Source organism: Nilaparvata lugens, chromosome 7 (genome assembly GCF_014356525.2).
Source record: "Nilaparvata lugens isolate BPH chromosome 7, ASM1435652v1, whole genome shotgun sequence".
In the NCBI taxonomy this organism is placed as follows: Eukaryota; Metazoa; Arthropoda; class Insecta; order Hemiptera; family Delphacidae; genus Nilaparvata; species Nilaparvata lugens.
In genome coordinates this window covers 62936789-62964435 of record NC_052510.1, presented here as the reverse complement: position 1 = coordinate 62964435, position 27647 = coordinate 62936789, and the positions used below count along the sequence as shown (strand labels likewise).

The 27647-nt window shown below is 32.3% G+C and overlaps 1 protein-coding gene across 1 annotated transcript; it reads left to right on the top strand.

Moving 5' to 3' along the window:
• Positions 1-2739: 2739 nt before the first annotated feature.
• Positions 2740-25381, top strand: LOC111051915 (serpin B5). Its single transcript, XM_039433370.1, has 8 exons — positions 2740-2891; positions 4929-5038; positions 8608-8787; positions 12561-13197; positions 15951-16174; positions 17449-17631; positions 22059-22197; positions 25130-25381. The coding sequence occupies exons 1-8, from the start codon at positions 2837-2839 to the stop codon at positions 25246-25248; spliced, it is 1647 nt and encodes a 548-aa protein (XP_039289304.1). The 5' UTR covers positions 2740-2836; the 3' UTR covers positions 25249-25381.
• Positions 25382-27647: the final 2266 nt, after the last annotated feature.

Genomic DNA, 27647 nt, shown 5'->3' with positions numbered 1-27647 from the left:
TGGGTAATTGTATCGATTGAGATTTCCTTCTCTTTTCATTCATGTGTGGAAATTAAGGAACCTCATTGAATTCCATTTGTTTTTCAATAATACAGAACTGATTACTTGATGTGCTACTTTGAAGATCCTGCACTGCATATTTTCATCTCCATGTGCCAAAGGCTCCAACTAGATCAACAATAACAACCTGATAAGAGTTAGAGGATCAGAAGGAGAACAGAGAGAAGGAGAAGAAGAAGAGGAAAAAATTAAAAAATAAGAACTTGATCTTGATTGTACAGTGCAGACCTGAAGGGCAATCTCTGGCTTGAACTTTGTGAATAATAAAGTGACTACCGTACCGTTAAACCACTCGAATCAGGTTCTTCTACTGTCATAATAATTTAAAAAAGTCACCTCTGGCTCAAAATGTATATATGTATGACTCCAGCAACTTAAAGGGCAACCAGTCGAGTCATCTTGACTCTACAGTGATGTCCATGTTATAAAGGCAGTGTTTGATTAGCAATGATTTGCCATTCTTGTCTATCATTCAACAAAACTGATAGCGCTATCTCTTTCTCACTCTGCTCTGTTGCCAGATTGTCTTTCAACAATGTAGAATTAATAAATATTTCATCTCAATGATGAATATTCATTATTTAATTATTGAAATATATTTTTTGCTTAGTAAAATATAATTGTTTATTTTGAACGAGAATGAACAGCAGTCAATATTACATCAATGAACCTGTATCAGCTACCGTCTATAGAGGACATTGGCTATAGAAGACAGAGGATTGGCAACGTTGATCTCCTATCTTTCTCTACTCCCATTATAACGTGGACCTCACTATTGTGACAGTTTATTTGAAAATTTGATTTCCACATTAGTTTTTATTTGAAAAATTGAATCCAATTTTTATTATTATTTTCTTGTTTTGAAAGAGCTCCTTTTGTAAAAATTGTTGATCCTTCATGAACTTCAAACTCAGCAAAATCAAAATCAAGAATAATTGTTATTGTTATAGCTTGTTGAATGAGAATTGATAGGTATAGAAGAATTTTTCCATAATTGAAAAAACTGTATTAATTTATAATAAATGTTGATGTGAAAAATAAAACAGTGTTTTTCAAATTGTTATTGTCATATCCAAATTACAGACTCTAAACATTCATTCTATTTAATGACAAAAAGTTCCAGTAATCGATAACAAAAAAAAAAAAAAAAAAAAACAGGCAATAGCCCTTTTCTAACACAATTTTCAAAAATCTGGTGTGGCGCACTCACACAACTTTCCTTGCCGTTATGAAAATTGATCACCTGACGCTAGTGTTCCCGCGCATCTCAAGTCTACTATTCAAAGATTTGAGCCAGCTGGTGACAGGGCAATAACGCTGGAGACCACTACCTCCGTAAACGGAGGTAGTGTGGAGACACACATGAGGTCTGCAATCTCTTCATAGTGAATGATTTTATAGAATCAACCATAATTTGCAATTGAATAATCACATTTTCTCGAATTTAAAGCTTATTTTCAATTTTAGGTGAAAATGTTACTGAACATTAATTGTAGAGATTTTCATGCTCAATCTACTCCACTTGATTTTTTTCGTTTCAATTGTATCTGAAGCCTGATAATTGGGAATCTATCTGCATTGATGGGGCGGAGCTCCTGAAATTTTTACAGATATGAGACTTGTGGCAGTTGATAGAGCTTATCAATGACTATTTTACCTATAAATTTGATCTAAATCGTTGGAGCCGTTTTCGAGAAAATCGTGAAAAATTCTGTTTTTGACAAAATTTTCGCCATTTTAGCCGCCATATTGGATTGCATCAGATCGAAATTGTTCGTGTCGGATACTTATATCGTAAGGACCTTAAGTTCCAAATTTCAAGTCATTCAGTTAATTGGGAGATGAGATATCGTGTACACAGACGCACACACACTCATACACACACACACACACACACACACACAACACACACACACACACCACACACACACACACACACACAACACACACACACACACACACACACACACCACACACACACACACACACACACACACACACACATACAGACCAATACCCAAAAACCACTTTTTTGGACTCAGGGGACCTTGAAACGTATAGAAATTTAGAAATTGGGGTACCTTAATTTTTTTCGGAAAGCAATACTTTCCTTACCTATGTTAATAGGGCAAGGAAAGTAAAAATATAGTCTAAATTTACAGGTTATATCCAAGCCCATGTTTCATAAAATCTAAGAAGTCCTGTAATACAGGAACAGCTGATTTTATCGGCTATATTAAACATGTAATTGGAATGGCGATTCTCCTGTATTACGTGACTTATAAGTTTTATGAATCAGGGCCCAATTTTTATTATTTTTAAAATAACATCATAGTACTCTTTTTTGAAAAGTTTTTGTGTTTTTAATTCTGTTTTTATAAAAAAAAACTTTTCAAAAAAGGGTAATCTGATGTTATTTTATGAATAAAAAAATGAGTAGCCCTGAATACATTCATTTTAAGGAGATATTTTTAGTTACTTTATTCAAACATGAATTTGAATACATCAGGACTCCAGTGATGACTCTTCAAATATATTCTTCTTAGTCAGTCGCGGACTCTGAGATCAGATTGTATCAAAACTACAGTTATATCGATGGGTGACTTTGCGAGGGTGGGTAGCAAGTTGTCGGCGGGGGGAAGGGTCAAAAGGGGGCTCCACCCCCCCGGACCCTGGGCTACAGGTCACTGGCTTCTGCTTGCATGTCCCCAGATCTCAGAGCAACTTTGGCTCCAAACTCAGTTACAGTCAACAAGTCACAGGAATTGGAATCAGCATGACCGGCTCTAATCAACTGACATTCGTCAGGGTGTTTCTACTAATATCGATAAGTAATTAACATTATTTTATTTTATTTACTAAAAAAACTGAATATTATCATAGTTTCAAAGAGTTTTTGATGGAATTAGAAACAGAAATAGCCTACTTGAGGTTAAGAGATTTTCCCAATAATTTTGAATTATATTTGCATAATCTGTTTTGAACAATTTTCGACGATACAGTCTAAAGCTGCGTTTACACCAAAGTTATTAACAAAATGTTAATAGCTTAATCCTTATAGATTTTATAAGATTGAACATAACTTATTATACATATGATGAACATATGTGTTTGTCAAGTTCCGTCCAATCTAATAGAATCTATAATGATTAAGCTATTAACATTTTGTTAATAACTTTGGTGTTAACACAGCTTAATAGACTGTAGTATGACTGTGTCGTCGAAAATATTTCAAAACGGATGATTAACTTGCAGTTCGTCGATCGTTATAGATAGGTAGTAAAATAGATGAGTATAATTTTTTTCTATACTCAACTGACCTTTTTGGAGTGTTTCTACTGATATGGATAAGTAATAATTATTATTTTATTTAATGTACTAAAAACACAGAATATCATCATAGTTTCGAAGAGTTTTAATGGAATTTGAGACAGAAATACTTGAGGTTCACCGGTTTTTATTCTCCCAATAATTTTAAATAATTTATAAGTGCATGCAGAGAAAGCAATATTATTTTTCATATCTACTCAATCGAGTTTGGTTAGAGTGTTTCTACTAATATCGATAAGGGATAATTATTATTTTACCTGACATACTGAAAACACAGAATACTATAATAGTTTCGAAGAGTTTTCAGTGGAATTTGAGACAGAAATATTTGTTTTTCACCGGTTTTTTCTCCTAATAATTTTGAATTATATAAGTGTCAATTTTCTCAATATTAATGTAATAATTGACAAATTTCAATGAAGTTGATTCACGTAGAACACATTTACTTTGAACAAAAATCGTTTAGTAGAAATATTATACTTTTTTTTTAATTTTGTAGATGACTTTGACCCTGCATTATTGAAAAAATATCATTCTCAATAAAGAAATTTCTATTCCTTATTCTATAAAAGTAAATTGTTATTTACTTGACTATAGCTTCAATAATAATATTGTCGTATCATTCTAAAATATATTTAGTATAATGTAGGACTACAGAGTTTAATTTGAGCAGCTTATATTGATACTTTCCACAATCTCTTTTTTCAATATGGAAATAGATCTTAGTTTATTTCTGATTGCCCTAATGTGTTTTGCTGATAAAAGTAGCCAATCTATTTTTCATTTTTCACAATACTTACTTTACTTTACTTTCGCTGGCTCTACAGTCCGGTGTGGACCTTGGCCTCCCTCACGATTTGCCTCCATGCTTCTCTGTCTCCTGCCTTTCTCCTCCACGACCGCACTCCCATGCTATGTAAGTCCTCCTCCACATCCTTTAACCACCTCTTCCTTGGTCTTCCACGCTTTCTATTCCCCATCATTTGTGCGTTCATCAAGTTGTTGGGTAACCTGTCTATTCCCATTCTTGTCACGTGACCAAGCCACCTTATTCTTTGTCATTTTTCACAATATATGACATTTTAATTTGCATTATCTATTTCTTGAGGTGAAATGGAAGAGATGTTGTCAGTTCCACACTTAATTTATTTAAGCGAAGCTAAAGTTTCAAGTGCATATTGAAGGCAAACTATAGTTTGTTTCAATGCACTTGAAACTATAGATTAACTTGAATAAATTATTGAAACTGACAATATCCCTTTCATTCCAACTTAATATGAAGAATTCAACAGTATATCTGTTCTTAGAGTGAATTTTATCAATTTTTGGTTGACGTTCATTGATGTGACTGAATGATTCCTTTTTTGTTATTAGTTAGAAGTCAAATTTCTTTAATAAAAAAATTTATTCACTTATTACTGTGTCAACAAGATCTTTTGGCTCAATGATTCCTTCTAATTTTCTGATTAAATCTTTTAAAATCTTCTGATTCTACTTTATTGTATGAAAACTAAGTGTATAATTCTACATTTTTTCAGTAAGCATAGCGGCACACCATGGATTTGCAGCTTCTACTAGCAAATACATTCCACATAGCAGCAATTTTGTCGGGGAAGGAACCAATGAATTGGCGACAGCTCTGTTACAAGTGAGTATCCTACTTGAAAAATAGCTATAAAAAGTATATACAAGTAAAACTGACCTACTTGTTGAATTTGTCAAAAGTTGGTCGTATCAAAGATTCATAAAAATAGAATGGAAAAATGTTTGAAATAAACAAATAGTTGATTAGATCTAATATTGAGCAGCGGTACCTATCTACTTCCATAGAGAAAAAATAGCATATTAATCTTTTCTCCAAGCTACTTCCAAACACAATAATTATCGAACAAAAATTTCAATATCTTGACTAATTTATTGAAATAGTTATTTGTGCAACTAGTGCGCAAAGTGACAGTTTGCTGCACCGAAAGAAACGTTTACTGCCCGAGCCATAGGTGAGGGCGGAATGGTTTCTTGAGTGCAGCAGAGGAACTTTGCGCACGTATTTCACATTAAATTTTTCCTACAGTTACCATTGAATATGAAAAGTGGGTAATTATGGGTGAAATTGCCTGAAATCCATCAAATGTAAATCTGTGTAATTTTATTATTAATAAATAAAATAGAATCCAGTATGTGTGTTTGAATGGCTGTGTGCTGTCAACTGCTGTCATCCACCACACTCCACCCCATCAAGATTCTTATAACGTGCACCAGTCACAGTTACCAACTTAATTTTGATTTTGCTGCACTGGTGCTCCAAATAACCTACTAACCATATAACCTATTTTGCGTTGCCATGTTGCAAATCTGGAGTGCAGGAAAAATTTTTCTCGCACTAGCGCACGACTTGCACTAAAAATTACAGTTTATCTGTTTCTACTACTTTCCACTGAATTTTCAACTTCCTTGGGTATTACTCGGATTTTTTTATTTTAATAAAATTGATAAGAAATTATCCTATTAGTGAGTTGATTGAAAAATATTTTTCTCATGAAAACCGATATAGTGAGATCCAATTTAAATTGACAGAATTCTTTATAAACAATATCAATGCTTCTAACATAACAAATGCTGACAGTTAGCAGTGGATATAATTTTACTTATTTTTAACCGAATTTTAACAGGAGTTGTGGAATGTATTTCAGACACATTTGCATCAGTGGCTTGAGAAAAACACACTCTATTCTTTAAATGAGTTTTTATCAGAGTTTTTTTTTATTTTCATTGAAGTAAGTTAAATAATATTTACTTTTATTACGGTACCCATAAACCATTTCATATTTGTGGAGATAGAAATAGTTATTTGTATATCTAGAGTGAAAAGTATGACTTTTTCTCCCTGAGGGAAAAAGTTTGAAGCCCGAGGCGAAGCCGAGGGCAACAATTTTCCTGAGGGAGAAAAAGTATTTTTCGCTCGTGATGTACACAATATTTTTCCTCCATCTACATTTTTTTATAGAAACTGCAAATTAAATCATTATAATAACTTACGTATTGGTGACAATGTTTCCTAACAACATAACCTAAAAACTAAAACCTAAAAACCGGTCGTCTGATAGGCACTGCTGATTGCGCTATCTATCGGCCAAAGTTGTAACAATCATATCAGCTGAGCTACCAAAAATGGCTGACTGCAGATCACGCGGTTCAGATTTGAATTGCAGAATGCAGATCAAGAATATTTGTTGGCTGGTATTTTGAATAGAATAAAATATTTTAAAAATTGTATAAATTTTTATCGTCTACCAATATAAGAATATAATATCATACAAACATATATTTCATGAGTTGATCAAATTTCTGGTTGTGGTATTGAATTCAGTTGACTCAATGACAGACACCTCTATTACGCTTTCTCATCTGAGCTTAGACCTTCTAACCTATTACCATGTAAGTTTTTTAAATAGAGATGCTTCCCATGTTATTTAAATGGAGTCACTTTTACTCCCTAGGGAGTTTTTCTGTTTTTTACTACCTAGAGCGAAAAAGTGACACTTTAGTATTATGTTTCAGGGAGTAAAGTAAGTACTTTAGCCAGTAGCTGGAGGAAAAATAAATTTCATATTATAAATTCGATTTTATTGATGTTTGTTATGGACCACGTTATAATGGCATTGGAGAAAGGTAGGAGAACAACGTTGCCGATCCTCTGACTTGTCAATGCCTTCTATAGACGGTAGCTGATACAGGTTATTGATGAAATACTAACTTTTCATTCTCGTTAAAAATGATCAATTATATTTTATCAAGCAAGAAATTATATTTTTCAATAATTTTATAATAAGTTTTCATAATTGAGATAAAATATTTTGTGAATTAATTATTAATTCTACATTGTTCAGATTCCTTTATTGATGTGTTTAACAAAACATAATTCAACTTACGTTCTAGCGTTAAAAATAAATACCAGTAGCGGTAAAATGACATGGTGAATCATATTAAACTAATGAGTTCTACAATAATATTGAGCAAGAAAATTGATGAAAAATGCAAAAGTTAAGGTACTACTGTAATGTTTTCACATGAAACGGTGAAGTTTGGACCTTAAGAAGTCCATTCTCAGAGAGGGTTTCAAGGATACCCTCCCCTTCAGCACTTAACCGTAAATAAAGTTAAAAATTCAAACGAAATATTATGTCTAAGCGAAAAAAAAATTAAGACTAAAAATATCAATAAGTAAAAACCAAATCATAGAAATGATAAATCATTCAGAGTTAAATCAATTAACAGAGAAAAGGATAAAAATAAAGAAAAAGTTAATTCCCAATAATATTAGAAAATCGATATGATATAATAATTGGAATAAAGAGGGAGTGAAAGTTATTATTAGAAAAGAGATTTGTTGATTCAAATCCAAAAATAATGTTAATAACAAAGGGAAATTATTCTACAAAAGAAATTAGTTTATGTAAATAACAAGATAATATGATTATGAAAGTTCATGAAGAAATAATAATAATAATTCTAATTAGGGAATTATGAAGGAGAAATTATAATACAAAAGAGAGGGTAAGGGATATAGAATGAGGTTGCTAAGATCCACTCGAGGAAGAGTTTGAATAAGAAACAATCTTATGCTAAATTTATGCACTAAGCTTATGCTAAACTTATGCGCATTTTTTATGCTAAGTTTACATGAATGAAATAAAAAGAGAAGACCCATCATTTTTACTTGGGAGTGGAGGAAAATAATTATTATAAAGGATAAGGATAGGGATTAAGGAAGGTTTAATTGAGTGTCATGCTGCTTTAGGGTTGGACAGTTTCAGCCATTTTTTCTAAAAGATAATGTCTCAATATACGGGTGAAGCCCGCTCGACTCTCTATGGACCTAATTTGATTTGGGAGTGCATACCATGCATTTTTAAGAGACGATCTGGCAACAGAGCAAAGCGAGAAAGAGATATCGCTATCCGCTTTGTTGAATGATAGACAAGGATAGCAATACCATTGTTAATCAAACACTACCGCCATTATAACGTGGACCTCACTATAGAATAATGTATTAATAGAAATAATGATTAAATTATTAGAAGACATAACCTTAATTCGGACATTTTATGTTACCTGAATTTGGGAGAGAAATAGTACAAGGTATTCTTAGTTTTTCTCTCCCGATCTGTGCTCCATTGTAAAAAAGAATAAATAAATAATAGATTTTGATAATTTCAGGGTTTCGTGAACGAGGAGAGGAATTTTGTGTTCAGCCCGTTGGGCTACTCGGTGATACTGGGCGTGATGGCAGAAGGGGCCAGGGGCAAGACTAGGGGCCAACTGGTGGAGGCCCTTCATTTGCCCGAGGACACAACGGCGGTTAGGGGCACATACAAAAGTGTCCTCAGCAGTATGAAGGTCAGTATAAGCCTAACAGTTACAAATTTAATTTAAAGTATAGAAAATAATGAGATAAATATCTAAATAAATGGATTTCCTCTCTAAAAAAGGTCGATTCATATTTACCTTGATAAATTAACAATCTTGTTGTTGTTGTTGTTGTTGTTGTTTTTCTTCTTCTTCTCCTTCTCCTTTTATTTTCTTTTTCTTTTATTTCTTCTCCTTCTTATTCTTCTTCTTCCTCGCATCCCCTGTCTTCTTCTCTTCCTGTCTCCTCTACTGCATTCATCTTCTTTTCCTCTTGCCTTCTTCGTCTCTTTTCTTCTTCTTCTTCGTCTCTTCTCTTCTTGTTCTTCTCCTATCTTTTTCTTCTTCTTCTTCCAAGTATTTATTAAATATGTAGAAAAGGATAGAAAAATGCTGCTCACTCCAGTAAGAGAAAGGAGAGGAAGAAGAAGGAAGGAGAGGAAGAAGAAGAAAGGTGATGAAGAAGAAGAAAGGAGAGAAAGAAGAAGAATGGATAGAAAGAAAAAGAATGGAGGAGAAGGAGAAGAAGAAGAAGAAGAAGAAGAAGAAGAACTACTTCTAAAGAAAAATATCAGCAAAACGTTTCTTCAAAGCCCCGTAGCTCTGTTAGTTATGTGGATAGCGATTTCAAATCATGTCTATGTTATTTGAAAAATAATTTTAAATAAAAATTGTTCTCATAAAAATTTCTTGTTCTCATAAATTTGGCTAGGATGCATCGTTCAAAAGTTATAGACAAAAAACCGAGGAGACTGCAATTTTCCAGCTGGGGAACTCTACTAGGGTTGGCCTACCTAGTGGAAATCTCAGGCCAAGCCTCTTGTCAACCAAAAAATTGAGAAAACTGCACGCTTGCGCCATCTAACGTAGAAAGCTGTAACTAGAATACTACAAAAATGGACATGCACTTATATTTCTCAAGATTCCATCTTTATCTTTTGTCCTATTCGAAAATGTCAAGGGACATAATTTGTAGAGAATTCTATGTTCTATCAGATTCATTGATTGATTTTTTCGATTCCTTAATCGATAAATGTACAATTTGATTGAGTTTACTCAAAAAATGAGAGCCACAGTAGTAGAAAGTAACCTTCAATCTATGACTATTGTGATCGAAACTCTCAAATTAATGCTCTTACTCTATGTAGTCTTATAGAAAATTCAATTCTTCATAAATTGTACTCAGGAAAATTTTTCATACGATGAGAAGTAAGACCGAAATTTTGGATAAACTAGGATGATGTCTGGTTTCTGTCGAATTCATCTTTGCCGCTAGATCCAACAATGGAGTAGTTAGTTCCGACTTCGGCCGACAGGTAGCAGGAGCGTTCACTTTTCTTTCAATTTTTTGTCAGCAGTCAAGGCAGAAAATCTCCTTCCTCATCTAATATGTGAAAACTGTTAGATCTATGTAAAAAATTGCGCTCTTCTCGGATTTTTGCTTGTAACTTCTAAACGGTGCGTTGTAGAGAAATTTCGCTAATGGTCATTTATATAGAAAAAATATTTCTCTATAAAATGGTGGTATTTTAGAATTAAATATAGAGAAACAGAAGGAAAACAGAGCTATAAAGAAAATTACAGTCCAGATTTTCACACACAGTAAGTTGTTCGTTACTAAAATATATTGAACAGTTTCTCTGAATCTTCTTCTTCTTCTTCTTCTTCTTCTTCTTCTTCTTCTTCTTCTTCTTCTTCTTCTTTTCTTCTTCTTCTTCTTCTTCTCTTCTTCTTCTTCTTCTTCTTCTTCTTCTTCTTCTTCTTCTTTCTTCTTCTTCTTCTTCTCTTCTTCTTCTTCTTCTTCTTCTTCTTCTTCTTCTTCTTCTTCTTCTTCTTCTTCTTCTTCTTCTTCTTCTTCTTCTTCTTCTTCTTCTTCTTCTTCTTCTTCTTCTTCTTCTTCTTCTTCTTCTTCTTCTTCTTCTTCTTCTTCTTCTTCTTCTTCTTCTTCTTCTCATCTTCTTCCTCTCCTTTCTTCTTATAATAACGCAGTTATTAATAATAAGGCTCTATGATAACGCAGCATTAAGCAAGAATCTAGTTATTTTGTGTAGGTATTCAAGATTCTATTGACAAGAGAGGCCTAGCTCTATCTATGTAGATCAAGGCTAATAAACACATAAAAAACACATACAGTAAGGAAGCTAGAAAGTCAAATAAAATTGGAATCACTGAGGAGAGAAAAAATCTGTCAAAGAAGTTAAAGTTTGAAGAAATTTGGGATGAGGAAAAACCTGTTCTCTAAAAGCTGCTTTGTAGGAATATATTGTCTCACCTTTTTAACTATTAGTACCGTATCTCAACTCATGGATATATACTGTATGTCTTCTCAGCATCTTACATTAGCCACATGGAATTTATAAGAAATTAATAATAAAGAATAGGTACAAAAAAAACAAGTAAATTATTATCGATGGCTTCTGGAGAGAGAAAATAATACCGCTTTACACAAAAAACTTCAGAGAGACTGATTATTAATAATGTTTATTCTACTATTAATTAAATTTATTATTATTAAATGGTAACTTCCTACTTATATGAGTACGGTACCTAGCCCCAATAACAAGAGTGACTCCAAAGATTTCTAAACATGTTGTCTTGAAATAAACATTTGAAGGATGTTGAAACATATTAGATTCACACTAAAATATGAAAGTTTTACACTTGAAAATGGCTCATCTTAAAGAGTTCAAACTAGGTGTTGTGATACAATGAAGGGTTAAGCCTCTATTTAATATTTTTCATTGTGTTTCATTACCCTACCCTACTTTCAAATGCCCTTAAAATAAAAGTGACTATTGAAATAAGGGTGCAATGATTTTCAATTTTTATTATAGGCCTACTATTTAGACCATTATTTTAGTATCAATGTTTATCTACCACTTGAACAGTTGGGTACCATTACTATATTTTTTCATGTATTATTTATTTTTAAACATTTTCATGCACAATTTGGATTTAGTCGCATGCTAGCTTTACACAGAAGAAGAACAATAAGCCTAGATTTAAAAATCTACTTTGGGAGAATATTATTAAGGACAGAAAATTTTGTGAAGTGAACAACTACAAGACTTAACCATAGAGAAACGATAGCATAAGTAGATATCCCATGTTATAGGGCGTTTATGTCGCAACTTTTACTGTTATCCCAAGCCGATAGTTCACATAGTTCTTCCCTATGCAGCTGTGTGACGCTGGTAGTCTCTCAAATTGCGCCGTTCATACACTATCACCCCAACAAAAAATTGACAATAATCGACTTAACAGTAAAAGTTGCGACATAAATTCCCTATACCATGGGATATCTACTTACGCTATTGTTTCTCTATGACTTAACCTATTTCGGACTATGTGTAACCTTATCTAAATTTTGAAGCGGAATAGCACAAGGTTACCTCATTTTTTCTCCCCATCATTTTAAAGATATGTAGGTACTTATTGTGTGAGGTTATTATTGAATGAAAGGGTGATATGATTTTTAATTTTCATTGTAGGCCTGATATTCAGATAATTATTTTTGTATTAATGTTTATCCTCCACTTTAAACAGTTGGGTCCTGTATTTTTCCATGCATTATTTATTTTTAAGCACTAGCAAGCACATTTTGGTTTCAGTAATGTTTGTTTTACACAGAAAAAGAATTAACTATTTATTCTATACTGTATTATTATTTTAGTATTAATGTTCACCTTTCTCTTGAACAGTTACTATACTATTTATTGTATTATTTATCCATTTTATTTAGAATTATTTTTATGATTTTTCAGTCATGCCTGCTTTGTACCGATGAAAACTCAGATGCCAACGACCCCCGGCCACAATTCAAGAACTGGTTCTACGTCTACAAGAACTTCTCAATTCACGACAACTTCAGAAAAGTGATCGAGGAAAACTACAACACCGAGGTGAAAAGCGTGGAAAGCCCTGACTGCTACGAGAGTGAAATGAAGTTCACATTTTCCTCTTTTGACACCAGCGGTGACAAGAAAGACGAAGTGGTAGAGGAAGAAGAAGAGAAAGAGAAGAAGGATGGAATGAAAGTGGAAACAGTGGAAGAAATAAATAAGGACGGGAAAGTGAGTGAAAAGAAGGCGGAGGAGATGAAGGTAGCTGATATGAAAGAGGAGAAAGTGAAAATTGAAGAAATGAAGGAGGAAAAATTAAAAATTGAAGAAATAAAGGAGAGTGTTGAAAAGGTTGAAGAGGTGAAAGATGAGAAAATGAAGGAAGAAAAGGTGAAAATGGAAGAAGAGAAGAGGAAGACATATGTGAAAGAAGAGGATAAAATTGTGGAGGAAACGACTTCATCGTCAGTCGAATCTGAAACTGAATCTAGTGCTACATTTAGCATGGAGCCGATTTCCTCTTTGAGTGTCAACAGAATTGCTGGCAAGAGTAAAGATGGTAAGTTGGTAAAAATTTTATATTTTTTGTTGGAAAATTCAAATTTTATCGTAACGGTGTAGGCCTATAGGCCTACTGATGGCGAATAACACTAAATTTTACATGGGATCCTTATTTTATTCCTGTATTTCCAATTTCTTTGAGATGTTGTGTAGTTTTCGATCAGGAGAACATAAGTAATTCATTCTTTTAATGATTGTTTTATTATTATCTTAAACTTTTACAACAGTACTCATGATTTTGTTGTTTGTCGGACGCGTTTATCAATGTATTCTTGAAATGTATGAATGCAGGGCTATACTTTATTTTATTTATAAAATAGAATAAATTATAGTACTCTTTGAAATTAATAAGATATAATAGATTAAGAATATATTCAATTTATTCTTCCTATCCCCCTAACAACAATGATCAGAATAGAAGCTTTGTTTTATGATAGTACTAACTTAACCATACTTATTTGATTTTATGAAATAAATTATATTTTTTTATGTAAAGATGCCAATGAGAGTGTTAGACGTGTGTATGAATTTGTATGATAATAGATACCGTATTCAGTTCTATGAATTCATGATATAATACGATTTTTTCAAGTGATGATGCCGATGAGAGAGTTAGACTTGTGCTTGAGTTTTATAGAGGAATATGTTTAAATAACTTATCAGTCAAGACGACTATTTGAAACTTTGGTTTTGTGCAATTTTGGAAAGAACGGTATCGCCGATTATAGCTAAAAAATTAAAGAAAATTGAAAAATAGGATATACAAAATTGATGGAAGATTGTCATGATGAGAATACATTGTGTCCGTATATTTTTGTTGTACACTCTGTAAACAAAGAAGAATATCAATATCAATTGAACAGATAATTTAATTGATATTAACAATATCAATTGATATTCAAATATTAATAATTAAACAAATAATTTAATTGTTATTTGATAATTTAATTGTTATTAATAATTTAATTTATATTGAACAATATCGATTGATATAGGTACTGAAAATATTTTTAATACTGAAATATTTAATCTGAGGTAGGTACCTATGTGTCAATAATTGATATGTTGTTAAACTGATAAAATTCGTTCCTGATATTATTAATAAAATCCACAACATAAATACCAGTTGGATGCTGATATTAATATTATTTATTTATTTATTGGAAAGAGCCAACAATACAATACAAAAGAAAAAACAGGTTATTGCCCAAAACTTTTATATTTCCTATTTTTTTCCAAAATATTTGTTGGATATATATGTCGTCAAACGGACGAAATTTTTGTGATAAAACTCAGGGTTTCAATCTTTTATAGATCGGTATAACCATAGACAAATAGGAAATTATCAAGGTATCATACTCTTAAATTAAATGTTATCTTCACTCTATGGTATGACTTATATTGGCTATTATAGTGAGGTTCACGTTATAATTGCAGTGGAGAAAGATAGGGAAACGTTGCCAATCCTCTGTCTTGTCAATGCCTTCTATAGACGGTACGGTACCTAGCTGATATTGATGTAAATATCGGGGCACCGAGCTTCGCTCGTTATTTATTTATTGATAAACAGAGCACAATTCTTCAAAATGATTGGGGAAGGACAAACAGGCACAGCCCAAAACTGTTTCTTCCCCGAATTTTGATTTATACACTATAAATGGTCCAATAAGTACCTAGGTTATGTTTCATACACTTGGATTCAGGTCCAATTTTCAGTCAAAATATTTAAAAACAAAAAAGTTCTAATTTAGATTGTTTACAAACCAAATTGAATAACAAAATAACACTCACTAATCACTTAAAATGATATACCGGTACTCTAATTTAGAGTGATAAACCATGTCAACAGATCAGATTATTTTGATAGGTCTATTAAAATTTCTAGATAATATTTCTCGCGAGATACGGTAAGCTGTTTGAATGATTACACAGCTGATGTCCCACACAGGCACACGCATCTTCTGTTATCGACAGACTACGAAATCTGTTCTTCCAAGGATGAATTTATTATCCTTCTAATGTCCTTCAGAGAGTTTTTCCAGGGATGAGACCTAGTGCAATCGAATCTTTATTTTATAAACCTACTATGTTCTGAATTTCGTGAGAATCGTTAGAGCCGTTTTCGAGATCCGGTGAAATACAAACATATAAACATCTAAACATCCAATCATATAAACAGAAATTGCTCGTTTAATAGTATAGGATATTAACTGTTCATTCTGGTTAAAAAAAATCAATTATATTTATCAAGAAATAAATTATATTTCCAATAATTTACATACGGTAATTAAGATGAAATATTTTGTTAATTATTTATTAATTCTACATTGTTAAAAGACAATCTGGCAACAGAGCAAAGCGAGAAAGAGCTATCCGCTTTGTTGAATGATAGACAAGGATAGCAATACCCATTGATAATCAAACACTGCCATTATAACGTGGACCTCACTATAGGATTCGATATTTTATAGATAGGTATAACCAGAGACGAATAGGAAATAGTCAAGGTATATTTACTCTTAAATTAAACGGTATCTTTACTCTATAACTTGTATAATTAAATAATGAATAATATATATAATAAAATTTCAAATTAAACAGCTTTTATAATGAAAAAAGGCTTCAATAATAAATAAAATTATAGCCTAGGTAATTTTAATCTCCCAAGAAGAACATTTAGTTGAAAGAAATTTTTGTGAGAGAGAATTCAAGGATTGGTTCGAATTTTTAAAATAAAATTATAATTTTCAGGATCCGAGAAAAACATACACTCAAAGATGATCACTTTCAACGGCCTCTATTACCGCGGCAAATGGGGATTGCCGGTCGAAAAAGTAGCAAATGACTCTGGTGATATGACATTTTATCTGTCGGAAAATGACAAGAAACAAGTGTCAATGTTGAGGGCCCAGGGAATGATTGAGAGTGGAAAGGTTGATGCGCTCAACTGCGATGCTGTTGAATTGCCGTATGAGGTAGGCCTATGCATTTTCATTAAATATTCAATTTATTAATAATTATTCCACTTTGAACTATTTTTACGACACTACAGAAGCATGTAAAAGCATTTAAAAGAAGCATTCAAAAGCATGTCTGCTTAATTATTCTATCAGAAAGATTTAGTTCATATTTTATCATTTTTCAATAGTTAAGCCTACTATATTTTCTTGCTTCTATTTCACTTGTGTATGATATTATTACAAAAATTGTAGGTATGTTGAATTTTTCTAATGAATAAAATATTATTCCATTATGATTAAATCCTTCAATTTTAATTAAATAATTGTTCATCTATTTCACTATACATGACGAAGTTAATAATCCGTTTTTGACGACACTGTATACAGTCTAATTTTTGAATAATAGGTAGTTAAAAAAAATAGGTAGATAATTAAAAAATAGTACTCACATGTGAAGCGCTTCCGGTATTTATAAAATAAGTCTACATATGAGAAAAAAATTAGAAGTTGCATTTGTTCAAATGCTAATTGATGAATAATCATTATTATGAATTATTATTCATAATTATTATTATAAAATTCGAAGAAGAAGAAGAAGAAGAAGAAGAAGAAGAAGGTCATGTGTGAAAATTCCCTTTTTGGGTACACAAATTCTACATTAAACTGTTCTACGTCTTTTATGACAAAATCTGAAAAATTGTTGCTAAAGTGCGATATAAAGTACTTTTAACATGAAGAGGAGAAACCCATTTCTCCCTCCACAGTTTGTAGTGTGGACACAGACGGACATCCTGCGCACAATTGGATGCGCCGTGTCATTTTGCTTCATGTTCTTGTGATGAAAACATCTCTGTGACATACACAAACCAATATACCTGCTGACCAGTACACTACTTGGAACATTGCCAGCAATAGATGGAGGGGAGTGTTGCCGCGTCGCGCTACAAAGCTCTCTCACTCAAAGGAGAATGCTGCTAGGTAGTGGGAATGATTAGTAGAGGATAGAGCATCGGACCTCTTCGTCTTCGAGAAAGAGAAAGAGCCGTGTTGATAGTAATTTATCTCGCACTTTAGTAGACTAAGTTATAATTCTGAAACAATGATAAAATTTGTTGAATAAGAATTAATATTGTGGAATTTTTCCAAAATTGAAAAACACACTTTTATTTTGTATGCGTATGTGACAAAATAAAACAGTGTTTTTTAATTTTGAAGCAATGATTGTATTAAACTGTTGTATTATTCAAAGGAAGAATAAAGTTCATTTTCATTTTTTAAATTTTTTTCAGGGAGGTAAATACTCAATGCTTCTTTTGCTACCAAACAGCAACGGCCTGAACAAGCTGATAGCAGATATGGCTGGATTTTCACTGAGCAATATCTACAAAGAGCTGAGCTCAGCACAATCCGAAGTCTACTTCCCTAAATTTATGTTCCAAACCATCAGCAAACCAGAGCAAGTTCTTAAGAAGGTAAAAATATTGTGTCAAAAATATTTTTCAAGATTAATCAAGATAGAGAATGTATTTGTAACGTTTAAATAAACTAGAGAGTAATATTAAGATAGTATGTATTTGTAAATAGAATTTGTAGAGTGGAATGGCGGCAAATGTTGGAGGAGGCCAAGATCCGCTTTGGATTGTCGAGCCAATGAAATGATGATGATGATGATGATGATGATGATGTATTTGTAACATTCAAATAAACTAGAGAGTACACCGTGATTCAAAAAGAATACCTCAACTTTGAAAATTGATAACTCTGCAAAGAATAAACGGAGAGTAAAGCACTATCTTGCATCGGTTTGAGGAAGCTCTGAAGTTGGTTAGTTCCTTATTTAGTCCCATTGGCACTCATCTGTCCGTGCCTATTTGAATGAAAACTATCCGAGGCAATGGATCGGCTGCTAAGCAGCTCGAGACAGAGCACTTCATCACTGGTCTCCAAGAAGCCCTAACCTCACCCCCTGAGATTTTTTTCTATGGGGGTACGTTAAAGATAAAGGTGTATCGACCGCCTCTACCAGCTAACATTGAGGAGCTCAAACAAGAAATAACAGCAGCTATACAAACTGTTACGCCCGATATGCTACTGAGGGTGTGCAACGAGTTCGAGTATCGTATTGATATCACTCGAGTGTCTGGAGGGGGTCACATTGAACATTTGTGAACTTGTTTTCTAGTGGGGGAAAACTTAATTTTCGCCACACTGCACAGAAAGCAGTTGTTTTCCAGTCCCTACGTAGATCTGAAAGACATTGTTTGCAGACGACTCTCGTCTGACGTCAGAACAGGTTTCTTTCCGGCCGCTAAATTTCAAGTGTGCTAAAACAGCTGATCAAAAACTTTTCATTATTTGAGTTTATTATTCAATAATTAAAACATTTATAATAATATCATCTTATTGTCATTTGAAAGAATAAAAAAGTATAACCTCCCACATAATTGAACGTAATCTTTTAGGTTATTTAGACAAATCAGAATTGAATGACCGAAACCGGTCTTTCTAATTATCAATAAATCAGTGGTTTTTTGACAATTTCTTAGTCTTTCATTCAATATGAATAATTACCACAATATCAACTTCTCAAAACTACACAAAAAGTAAAACAAATCAGAATAAAAAATAAAAATACTTGGACAATATCCTGATATTCAGATTACCTCAGATTTGCTAGAGCTATGACCTTCCACTTTTGCTTTCGGAAGTGCTTAATAAACAATAATTATTCTCATATAAATATTGTTTATTTTTTGTGTGGCGAAAAATAGCGTTCGCACCACGGGCAAAAATGTTTTTCCGGCTCTAAATCTTTTCTAGTCCTCGGCCTACGGCCTCGGACTTGAAAACCGGAAAAGTCTCATTTTCGGCCCTAGGTGCGAAATATACTATTAATACTCTTCATTTTGATTCATAACCCAAATTTCTATTATGTTTCCTTGATTAAATAAAGATTTTCAAAGTTGTGGTATTCTTTTTGAATCACTGTATAATGAATTAACATCATGGATTTTTGCAGAATTGTCAAAAATTAAAATAGCTCAAACTTTCAGGAATGATAGTAGGCTACTTGACGAGAGGAAAAATAATATTGTTTTTAGAAAAAAATATTTTTAAAAAATATCTGACTGCTAGTCGTTTTTTCTAAAAGCAAAAAGTGATTTAATAATAAGCAGTTCGTGATGGAAAACAACATTGAAAAATAATATTGTATCACATTGGCGAATTCACTCCTATTTTTGAGTTATATAAGCATTTGAAGATGAGTGATTTTCCTTCTCGCAGAGTGGAGGAAAGGTTTTTGTTTCAGTGAATAACTCACCCTGTATTGTAGCAAAACGTGTCTAATATTATAGCACGACACTTGTTAGGTCAACCTCATCATCAAAATCTGGGAGATTTGCATTTTCCATGAAATCCATAATTAAGGTACAGTGTGTATTTGTAACATTTAAATAAACTGGAGAGCCCCCGGGCTGGAGAACTCGCTCAAAATGGTGCTGATATTCTGCCAGCAGTACGGTACTATTAGAAGCAGTGGAAAATAGTTCAATTTCAATTTATTTCAATTTATTTAATTTCAATACACATCTCATTAAATACAAAATTCATATATATTTTTAATCCCTCTAGCTTTAAGCTATTTGAGAAATATTTAAAAAAATACTAAAAACTATAGAAAAAATACTAACGTTGCAAACTTGCAGTATTAGGGTGGGCACACACCAGTTGGCCAAGACAAGACAAGACAAGACTAGTCACGATTAGTCACAATACTTCACATAGTTGCTTATGGAGCAACACACGCCGAGACTAGTCAAGACAAGACTAGTCACCATTAGTCACAATACTTCACATAGTTGCTTATGGAGCAACACACGCCGATTAGTCATTGCAATTAGACGTGTCTTCATAAGCAACTACCGTATGTGAAGGATTGTGACTAAACGTGTCTTGTCTTGTCTTGACTAACTGGTGTGTGCCTAGCCTTAGTACAGGGTGATTTTTTAGTCCTGTTACCCAATTTTTGATTTAATTTATAAACGGAAATTTGGGTATTAATAAAAAAATAATATTTGTTATTTACAAAAGAAAATTGATATTTTATTACTCACATTTCTTAGTTACTTGAAATTATTACACCATATGCTCAAAATGTCCACCCATTGAGGTTATACACGCTCGGACTCTTTTCACCATATTAGCAGAAACCTTTTTCAGAGTTATATTGGAAATATTCGTGATTAAGTCTGTAATATTGGCTTTCAGTTCATCAATATTGTGAGGATTGTTTTTGAAGACCTCAGACTTAATGTAGCCCCACAAAAAGTAATCGATTTCTTAGCAAAATATTGTTTCAGAATGAAAACCCGTTGTTCTATGGTAAAATACATTCTGTTCATAACACGACCGGAATCATCACAAAATGTTACACAGCTTAAGGATAATAAACTCGCACTGCCTTGTGTATACTGAGTGAGTAGGGCTACCAACTTCGTGCAACAAAACAAAATTTCCCTTTATTAGGGAAAAATTACCATGTATTAAAAATAGGGTAACATGACTAAAAAATCACCCTGTATTAAGTTATTCATGAGTCCAGACACTATATACATTGGAGCTTGCAATTTATATTGTCGTTCTCATTTTTTAATATGTTTGGATACTTGAGAGAAGTCCAGAACCAATTTTCCATGCTGAATTTCCTTGTGGTAGATACAGAGTGGCCCAAAAACCTGTATTTTTTTACTTTACTTGCCCTATTACCATAGGTAAGGAAAGTATTGCTTTCCGAAAAAAATTAAGGTAGGCCTACCCCAATTTCTAAATTTCTATACGTTTCAAGGTCCCCTGAGTAAAAAAAGTGGTTTTTGGGTATTGGTCTGTATGTGTGTGTGTGTGTGTGTATGAATGTATGTGCGTCTGTGTATACAATATCTCATCTCCCAATTAACTGAATAAATTGAAATTTGGAACTTGAGGTTCTTACAATAAAAGGATCCGTCACGAACATCTTCGATCTAATGCAATTCAAGATGGCGGATAAAATGGTGAAAATGTTGTAAAAACAGGGGTTTTCGCGATTTTCTCGAAAACTGCTCCAACGATTTTGATCAAATTTATACCTAAAATAGTCATTGATAAGCTCTATCAACTGCCACAAGTCCCATATCTGTGAAAATTTTCATAACGGCAAGGAAAGTTGTGTGAGTGCGCCACATTTTTATTTTTAAAATAGAATTATAGTACCCTTTGAAATAAATAAAATAATAGACTACAAATAATAAGAATACAAATTATAACAACTGATACTTAAAATAACAAAACTATTACGGTAGTAAACGTTTATTTGAAATTCATTTGTAAAACCTAATGATGGTGTGAACACTGAAACTAGTTGTTATAATTTTTATTCTTAGTCTATTATTTAATTAATTTCAAAGGGTACTATAAGTAATTCTATTTTATAAAAGAAAGTGCCTCGTATTTTTAGTTAATTGTCCAGTTTTCAGCTATTTCCGCCAATTCGCTCTTTGCTCTGGAATTTTTTTAAAGACAAATCTATCATCTTTCAAAACTCAGAAGTTGGTGCATTAAAATGATCTATCTAATTTCCATCTAGCTGTTCACCCTATATTGTCAATATTTGCAATAGCAGAGATCTTCGGGGTGATTAAGTTAAGTCTCATCACTCATCTGAGGAAACACAAAGGAGAAAGACCCTTCGGCTGTGAATTATGTGTGATTACAAGGCAACACAGAAATCACATCTCATCATTCATCTGAAGACACACACAGAGAAATTAATTTGGATTTTCGTTTAATAACAAAATTATTGATCTATCTATAATATAAGGTATTTGAAAACTCACTCAAGCAATGTTTTTCTATATTTCAGTACGGAGTTGAAGACATTTTCACTGAGGAAGCAGACCTTTCTGGCATCAGTGAAAATGAAGGATTATTTTTGGATGAGCTAGTTCAGTTGGTGACTATTGAGGCCGACGAATCCAGCTCACAGGCTAACTTCTTTTCAGGTGCGTTATTTAAATCTTAAGATTCATCTTCAACATTATTTCATTTACAATGAAATGAAACCCCTTTCAATTCCCTTCACAAACAAATTATTTTGCATATCAGAATTAAAATTGATTCTGGGTAAATTAATAGATCAAATAATAGGTACCATTGCTTACTAATAGAATCATTACCGTATTCAACTTCAATGATTACCGTATTTTTTTATTTGTTGATTAATATTTAACTGCAGCAAAAACACTAAAAAATCAAAATCCTTTTGGATATTGTAAGCAAGATATGCCTTCACCAAATATGTAAAGGTGGGAAAAAGAAAAACAAGATAAGATCGTACAGGTTTTTGATATTTTAAACAAATCAATAAATTATTTATTACAAAATTAGAAATTATGAAATAATAATAATCAGATGAATATTTGAGGGGCTACTCGCTTTGCTGATCTGTGGTCGTTCAGTTTATGATAACAATAACAATGAAAAACTATTTAGAATTATGGATCTTACTTTACCTTAACAAAATCCTTTGGCCTGTTCTTCAAAAGGTCCAGTTAAAACACTCCCGAATTTAAAATAAAAAATATAAAAAAAACTCTGCCAGTTGATGAATCAAAAACACCAGTTTTGCCTACAAGATTCAAATCCTGAAAACACAATTATGTAGGTTTAAACTGCCCGGACTGTGACAGCCTATAATTGAATTCTCAAGACAGAATCCTTCAGGTAACTAATGCCTTAACTCAACAACTCACTTCACAAACGGTTCAAGTATACGGGCCACGAAAGAAAAATTCCAAATCTATTTATGTGAAAAACACATGCAGCCTTGATTCACAGACCAAAAGTCAACTCACTCTTGTTTGTATAGCATGGAGCTAAAACCCATAGTATTGTCTTCACGAAACGTGATAAAACACACGTTTCATCTTTGTACATTGGAGATCTTCTCGCTTTATCAATTATATTTAATAATTAAATCCGCGACCAGATTTCCAATTCACAAAATAATATTACAAAAATTGAATAGGTTCTGATGTCATGTATGACAATATTAATTGCGGATATCAAAATTAGAAATAGTTCTGAGTAAATCGATAGATCAAATAGAGCAGGTATCATTGCTTGGTAATAGAATCATCATTTAACTGCAATCGATTATTATTCAGTTGTTGATTAATATTTAACTGCATCAGCAAATACCATATTGTACCTACAATTTAAAGGATTGTATATAATTGAACAATTTTATGAGGCTAGTATAGTAGCCTAATAAAATTGTTTGATTATATATAATTAAAAAATAGTTTAATTATATAATTAGGCTAGTATAGTAGCCTAATAAAATTGTTTAATTATATAAAATCCTCTGAACTGTAGGTACATTGGTATTTTCGGTTGCAGTTGAATATTAATCAACAATAATTATTATTTTGCATACTATTGATTTCACTTCAAAGGTCATAAAAATCTGGTGTGGCGCACTCACACAGCTTTCCTTGCCATTATGAAAATTGATCACCTGACGCTAGTGTTCACGCGCATCTCAAGTCTACTATTCAAAAATCTGAGCCAGCTGGTGACAGGACAATAACGCTGGAGACACATGATGTCTGCAATCTCTTCATAGTGAATGTTTTAATAGAATCAACAGTTGTCAACAGTTTGCAATTGAATAATCACATTTTCTCGAATTTCCAGCTTATTTCCAATTTTAGGTGAAAATGTTACTGAACATCAATTGTAAAGATTTTCATGCTCAATCTTTTCTTGAAATTTTTTGTTTAAATTTTATCTGTAGCCTGATAATTGAGAATCTAAAATCAAACTTTGCATAGATGGGGTGGAGCTCCTGAAATTTTGACAGATATAGGATTTGTGGTAGTTGATAGAGCGCTTATCAATGACTATTTTAAGTATGAATTTGATCAAAATCGTTGGAGCCGTTTCCGAGAAAATCGCGAAAAACCCTGTTTTTGACAACATTTTTGCCATTTTAGCTGCCATATTAAATTGCAATTGATCGAAATAATTGTTCGTGTCGGTTCCTTATAGGAGAAGGACCGTAAGTTCCAAATTTCAAGTCATTCCGTTGATTGGGAGATGAGATATCGTGTACACAGACCAATACCCAAAACCACTTTTTTGGACTCAGGGGACCTTGAAACGTATAGAAATTTAGAAATTGAGGTACCTTAATTTTTTTTCTGAAAGCAATACTTTCCTTACTAGGAAATAGGGCAAGGAAAGTAAAAATAAATCAAAGTACTGAGGTACTTTTATTTTTTATTTTATTCATTAAAAACACACAAAACTAGACAAAACAAAATTACAAAGAATTACGAAACAAATAAAACACAATAAAATGTTACAAATATAAAAAACCATGGGCTTTGTGTTTGGGTGTGTTGGAGAAGAGAAAAAAAAGAGAGGAAGATACCTAGCCAACTATGGTTTCCCATGTAATAGGCAGGCAAAGAAGAGAAGAGAAGTAATGAGGAAAAAAGGGAAGGAAGAAAACAGAGGAATAGGTACTCAAAATAAAATCTAAATCTCCGAGTACCTTGCATGAGAGTAACAAATCTTGGCCCGGTTGCACAAAAGCCTGCTAAATTTAATATCGATTAAAACCCATGATAGAGTACTTTATTGAAGGCTTCTTGCATTGGTTCTTGTGGCATTTAATCATGATTAAAATTTAATATGCTTTTGTACATTTCATTAATGCTCCTCATTCAAACAGTGTTGCCAGATTGAATGAATTGAATCTAACTGTTAGAATTAGAAACCTCAGAACTGCTTCCAATTTTGAATTTTCTCATAATTCTCAATTTCTTATTTTCAATATTGTTCTTTGCTTATAAAGTTGATCTACTTTTCTTCCATATAAATTATTTTGTTTGTATTTTTTCTGACAAATCTACTTTGTTCCAGCAGTAGGCGCTGTGACCAGAAACAATTTCCAGACAATCAAATTTAATCGGCCATTTTTGTTCTTCATTCGAGACAAGTCTGAAAATGTGATCCTAGCTGCGGGAAAAGTCATTAACCCATAGACAAGGGTTTCATAAATTATGTATTTCTTGAAAACATTTTGAGAAAGTTCTAGAAACTTATAACTTATTTATAAACTAAGTTATTTATTATTATTGTTTGATAAAAAATTTGCCCATAAAAAAATTGGCTCCTCGTTATTTATTAGCCTATTATTTTAGAGCTCCCTAGCACATTTGCACCATCACGGTTTAAACTGAGATTGATCAGCTTTGGGGTTAAACTACAGTAACTATATAACTGGTTATAATATAAGACGTTTCGCTACAATACAGAGTGGGTTATTCACTCAAACATAAAATCTTCCTCCACTCTGAGAGCAGAAAAATCAATCTTCGAATGCTTATAACTCGAGAATTTATTCATTTATTAATTTAATAATTTAGAATTACACAACTTACAGAAACGTAAGCCTGTGGTACGTTTCTGTAAGTTGTGTAATTCTAAATTATTAAATTAATAAATGAATAAATTCTCGAGTTATAAGCATTCGAAGATTGATTTTTCTGCTCTCAGAGTGGATGAAGATTTTATGTTTGAGTGAATAACCCACTCTGTATAAGCCCAAAACGGTTCCAATTATTCTAATTTATACAACAGTCCAAATGTAGCTAGGTTATGTGTCACTTAACATTCTTCAATTACACACTCAATTTACAATAAAAACACAAGAATTATTTTCAAATTGAAAGAACATTTCTAAATAAAATTAAATCAATTAAAAAATTCCAACCTTTGAAAAGATTATAAAATTTTAAAATAAGATTTAAATAAATTTTATAGAATAGGACAGAATTTCTGTGTTATTTGTGATGCTGTGGTTTTTTGTAAAGTGTGAAGTTTTTAGCTCAAAAATTTCTAGTTTCATTTGAAAATTTATACTTTTTGAATGATTATTAAGTTACTGTTCTGGATTTTTTGTTTTTAGACTCTAATAGTATCTACTTGATTCAAAATTTGCTCGTTTATCAGAGTATTGAAGAGCGTAAATTGTATTTTGAAAAGTGAAAGTGACATAACCAACATTTTGATTTGGACAGTATAGTATAAATTGGAAATGGGACAGTTTTGGGCATGAGCCTGTTGTGCCTTTCCTCTTGTTAAGTATTTGTGCACAATGTGATAAATAAATAAATAAATAAATTTCACCAATGTGGTGACATATAATTTTTTTTCTCGTCAAGTACTATATCATTCCTGAGAGTTTGACCAAAAGTAGGGTATCTTAAATTTGTCTGGAATTTGCATCATAGACAGAGCTTGACTTCAGAAATGTCGGAGCCAAATAAGGCCCGCCTAGTTACTATACACGGTAAGTTATACAGCTACAAACATCAAATTTGCAAATATTCAATTGGCCATATCTCCTGAACGGTGACGAATTTTTCAATTTCGATTGCAGAATCGTGTTCCTACAACAAGGAGCATGAGTATTCCAAGTGTCAGCAATTTTTAGATTTTAAAAAAATGGGCCTTATCTCCTGAATGCATGAGTGTTTTCTCAATTTTATCAGATGCCTGAGTTTGTATCATCAAGATCTTTCTATCATTTAGTACCAAATTCAACTAAATCAGATAATCCGTTGTGAGTTCTTTAAAATTCATGATGTAACTATATATAAAGCACTTATTGAAATGGGCTGCTTTTAAATTAATAAAACAAAATAAAACTTGTAGCACCCTTTATTTATTAAAAAACTTAAAATAGTTGAACAACTAGTTTCGGTTTACACCATCTTCAGGTTCTAAAATAAAAATATGGCCATTTTTATTTTAGAACCTGAAGATGGTGTAAACCGAAACTAGTTGTTCAACTATTTTAAGTTTTTTAATAAATAAAGGGTGCTACAAGTTTTATTTTGTTTTACCTATATATAAATATACATGATGTATTTTTCCATGAAAATTTATCAGTAAAACCAAAAGTAACTTAGATTTGGCTGAAATTTGCACCATAGATAGAGCCTGACCTGCGAAATGTCAGAGCAAAATTTGGCTGAAGAAGAAGAAGAAAAAAAAAGAAGATGAAAAAGAAGAAGAAGAAGAAGAAGGAGAAAAAGAAAAAAGAAGAAGGAGAAGAAGAAGAAAGAGCTTTGAACATACAATTTTTTTAATGGTCATATCTCCTGAACGATAGGGAATTTTGCAAATATGATTCCAGATTCATGTTTCTCGCATCAAATACCATAAGATCACAAAGTTTAAGTGAATTTTTTTCACGAAAAATTGATGTAATCCATTGACTAAACATCGCGAAACACACTGAAACGAAAAGTATCTCAGATTTGGCTTAAATTTGCATCATAGATGAAGCTCGACCTGAGAAACGTCAGAACCAAATTTCGCACCCCCATCTATACAGAGTGAGTTATGAAGCTGCATACATAAATTTTTCAAATTT